Source organism: Phoenix dactylifera, unplaced genomic scaffold (genome assembly GCF_009389715.1).
Source record: "Phoenix dactylifera cultivar Barhee BC4 unplaced genomic scaffold, palm_55x_up_171113_PBpolish2nd_filt_p 000241F, whole genome shotgun sequence".
Classification (NCBI taxonomy): Eukaryota; Viridiplantae; Streptophyta; class Magnoliopsida; order Arecales; family Arecaceae; genus Phoenix; species Phoenix dactylifera.
The window spans coordinates 734,445-738,254 of NW_024067738.1; the positions used below are offsets into that span (position 1 = coordinate 734,445).

The 3,810-nt window shown below is 52.2% G+C and overlaps 1 protein-coding gene across 1 annotated transcript; it reads left to right on the plus strand.

Annotated features, from left to right (window-relative positions):
• The first annotated feature begins 285 nt into the window (after positions 1 to 285).
• Positions 286 to 1,185, plus strand: LOC120105245 (fasciclin-like arabinogalactan protein 14). Its single transcript, XM_039117539.1, has one exon. It carries the CDS (start codon positions 286 to 288, stop codon positions 1,183 to 1,185), a length of 900 nt encoding a protein of 299 aa, XP_038973467.1.
• The last annotated feature ends 2,625 nt before the right edge of the window (positions 1,186 to 3,810 follow it).

Here is a 3,810-nt window from a genome sequence, read left to right on the forward strand (position 1 = left end):
TACTCCTTAACTTACTTCTATATTTACATCCCTCCCAAATTTAGAACTGCTTCTCAATCATCCAAAATAGTCTCCTGACCTTCCCAACTTGAACACTAGATCCCCTTACGGTCATAAATTCTTTTGCAACCCATCACACCGCTAAATTTAGTGGGACACCTGTCCAAAAATAGCAACCCTAAAAAACTGATCTCCTTCTATATATCCCCCTTAGCTCCTTCCCCTCCCCACCAAGACCCATCTCAACCTCGCAGCATTAGCATCTCAAGCCAAGGCCATTGGAAGATGGCCCCCAAGCCCCAAGCACTCCTCCTCCTCCTACCCCTCCTCCTCCTCTCTCCTGTCACAGCCACTGATATTCTTGAGATCCTTAATCCACTTAGTGATTATTCTACATTTACCAAATACCTCATAGAAGCTAACCTTGTTGATGAGATCAACCGCCGTGACAACGTCACCGTTCTTGCTGTTAAGAACTCAGAAATAACCCCCATTTCCTCCCTACCGGCCGACGTTCGTAAGAATGTCATGTTCGTCCATGTCGTCCTCGGCTATTATGACCCTTATAGTATCAGCCACCTTCCTGATAAGACTTCCCTTGTCCCCACCCTTTTCCAAACCACCGGCCTCGCAGCCAACCAAAATGGGTACGTGAAGGTCACGGTGAGGCCTATAAGGGAAATTATCTTTGGTTCAGCTACCCCGGGGTCTCCCCTCGAGTCCTACTTGATCAACGTGGTTGGAACAGACTCCGACAAAGTATCAGTCCTCCATATCTCCGATCCCATCATCCCATCTGGTATTGATGGTGCGAGAAAAACAACTGCACCTGTCACCACACCGCCATCTGCTTCGTCTCCGGCAAAGCAGGTGACACCTGCTTCCTCTCCGGCAAAGCAGGTGAAACCTGCACCGGCTCCTATGGAGAAGAAGGCAGCCACCGGCCCTGCAAATGCTCCAAAGGCAGCCACCGGCCCTGCAAATGCTCCAAAGGCAGCCACCGGTCCTGCAAATGCTCCAAAAGCGAGTGCATCATCACCATCGACCGGGAACGTGCCCGAAGCGCCAGCTGCCCCACCTAAGGAAGCTGGGAAAGCGCCAACATCCCCTTCTTCGGCAGGCCGAGTAGTCGTGGGTGCAACCATGGGGCTTGCCATGGGGGTTGTTCTCCTAGGTGTTTGCTAATTTAACCGAGCGTGCGAGGGGTCATGGCTTGTTTGATTGTAATGTCACTGGTTTGAGATGTTAAATTGTGGGCTTGGAAATTTATAAGAATGGTTTTGGTTTCATCAGTTATCTTTCTATGTAGCGGTTAATATGCCAATAGAACTCATGAATAACTTTTGCCTTCACAAATCCTATGTTTCAACTGCAAATGCAATTTTATATCGGACGGGTAGCATAAAAATTAAAAAACTTATAAAGATAACTAATAAAGGTTCGTTTAATAGGAAGCCACAAATAATAACTCGACCCCCTTCCGCACAGAGAGTGCAAACTTTTGCACTCCATATGGTAGATTAGAAATCCAAGTAATTAAACGCTCCTTGGCAATGGCGGCCATGGACGCTCCCCCCCAAATCCGTATCCTTTTTGAAGGGTTGCTATATCTCCTTTATTTGGACTCATTTGTAACCGATTCGAGCCCCAATTCCCCTCGGTTCCACTCCACGTCCGTTTCATCTTGTTATTGTCGCTCTCTTGAAACCTAGGGTTTGCTTCATCACTCTTCTATCTAATTAATTTTCCCTTCCTTCCGTTGTTTTACCAAGAAACTCGACAGTTCTATTCGTGATATTTTAGCAAGAAAGATTTGGTTTCTTTTTTGTTTGGCCGTGAAGCAATGTGTAGAGGTATCATCCATGTCTTTGATCTGTTAATGTAACCTGTCATTTGTTGATTATAGGTTATCTTCCATTGTAAAAGGATATCATGGTGATTATTCTGTGCATTCTCATATTTATTCAAGGCTGTGCTTGTAAACTGTGCAGTTTTTTGATATGTAACAATCTCCATAGAACAATGCTGGGAGCTTGTCAAGTCTCTCACATTATTTCTTCTCAATGGAAATCATGGTCCGCAATTGACCATTATTATTGTTGGGGGGAATAAAGTTTCCCCCCAAATGACATAAATACCCCTAAGAAGCCGCACAACCTCCGACCCCGGACAGCCGAAGTCAGCGTCCGACCTCGGAACGCTCGGCCACAAGACGACCGACCCCGAAACCTCCGACCTAAGAGAAACCCCGATGTCCGAGGACCGTACTCTAACACCCCTCCGGCATTTATTGCGCATGGCCGCTGTAATCTTCCGGCTTACTCCACCAATAATGCGGATCTCCGACTTACTCCATAATAAATGCGGATCTCCGGCTTACTCCACAATAAATGCGCATGGCTCCTAACATCTACGGATCCCCGGCTCTCCACGGCAAATCGACCCAGCAGGGTCTAGTCGACTATGATAAGTCTCTGATCTCGGCCATACCGCCGACATCAGTGCAATGATTCGCCTGACCGAGCGCCGACCTGAACAACATGCCAAGCCGTACTACGGCCTCGCCCTGTTACATCGCAGGTAAACCGACCCCCGCATATAAAAGGGAGCCTTGGCCTCCCAAGAGGGGATCGGAACATTCATACACCCAAAAATCACTGTTTATCTCCTTCTCCCCACTATTTGCCCCCTCCCTGACTTGAGCGTCGGAGGGCCGGCGCCGGAGAACCCGGCCACCGGTTCGTGTGCAGGCACCCGGACGGAGGACGCCGCCAGCCAACGGATCGCCGCCCCGCTGCGAGGACCTGCTGTTCCTTCTCTCCGACCGCCCCGGACGGAGGACGCCGCCCGCCGACAGACCGCCGCCCCGCCGTGAGAACAAACAGTCGTTTCCTCTCCTCGACCGAAGGTTGCCCCCGGGTCCAATTTCCAGCAACAGTTGGCGCTAGAGGAAGGGCCCGAGTAGCAGTCATGAAGTTGAGAAGTAAGGGAACCTCTAACGTCTCCCGGCGTCCCCCGCAAAGTCCTGGACACTCCGTCCAGAATTCTCCAACTCCGGCTGACCCAGCTCCTCAGGTCCAGCCGGAACAGTTCAATGCCCTGGCACAGCAAGTCCAGGCCCTGGCCGCCGCCGTTCAGGGCCTGCGGCGCGTGGAGGCTTTACCGGCACTTCCCCCGCAGGCCCAAGCCCCGCCGGAGTGTCTCCCCAACGGCCCGGTTCTCCCCAGCCAAAATTTGCATGGCTCCTCCAGAGCCAACGATGGAGAACGAGCTTCTCCCCGGAGAGAGTTACCGGGAGAAGGTTTTGACCGGAGACCCCAACTTTCTGAGGCGGAGTCAGCCCCGGATCACCGTGAGCTGGCGCAAACCACAGCGACAATCCCACGGGTGGGGGAGCTCGACCGAAAAGTCGAGCATCTGGAGCGCCAGATTGCGGCACTCCACAACAAGAAGGCAAGACAGGAAGGGGACTTTGAGTTCACTACCAAGTCCCCCTTCTCCCGCCAGATCGAGGACGAGCCAGTTCCCGCGAGGTTCAAAATGCCTCAGGTGGAGCCCTACAGCGGAATCACCGACCCCCTCGACCACTTGGAGAGTTATCGGGCCCTCATGGCCCTACAAGGGTCCTCGGAGGCCATACTCTGCAAGGCCTTCCCAGCAACCCTCCGAGGGACCGCTCGGCTTTGGTTCTCTGGTCTGAAGCCGAACACGGTGTCCTCTTTTGAGCAGCTCGGCAGGCAGTTCGCCACCAACTTTGCTGCTAGCCGGCGCCAGCGACGAACATCAGACTCCCTCCTGGACATCAAGCAG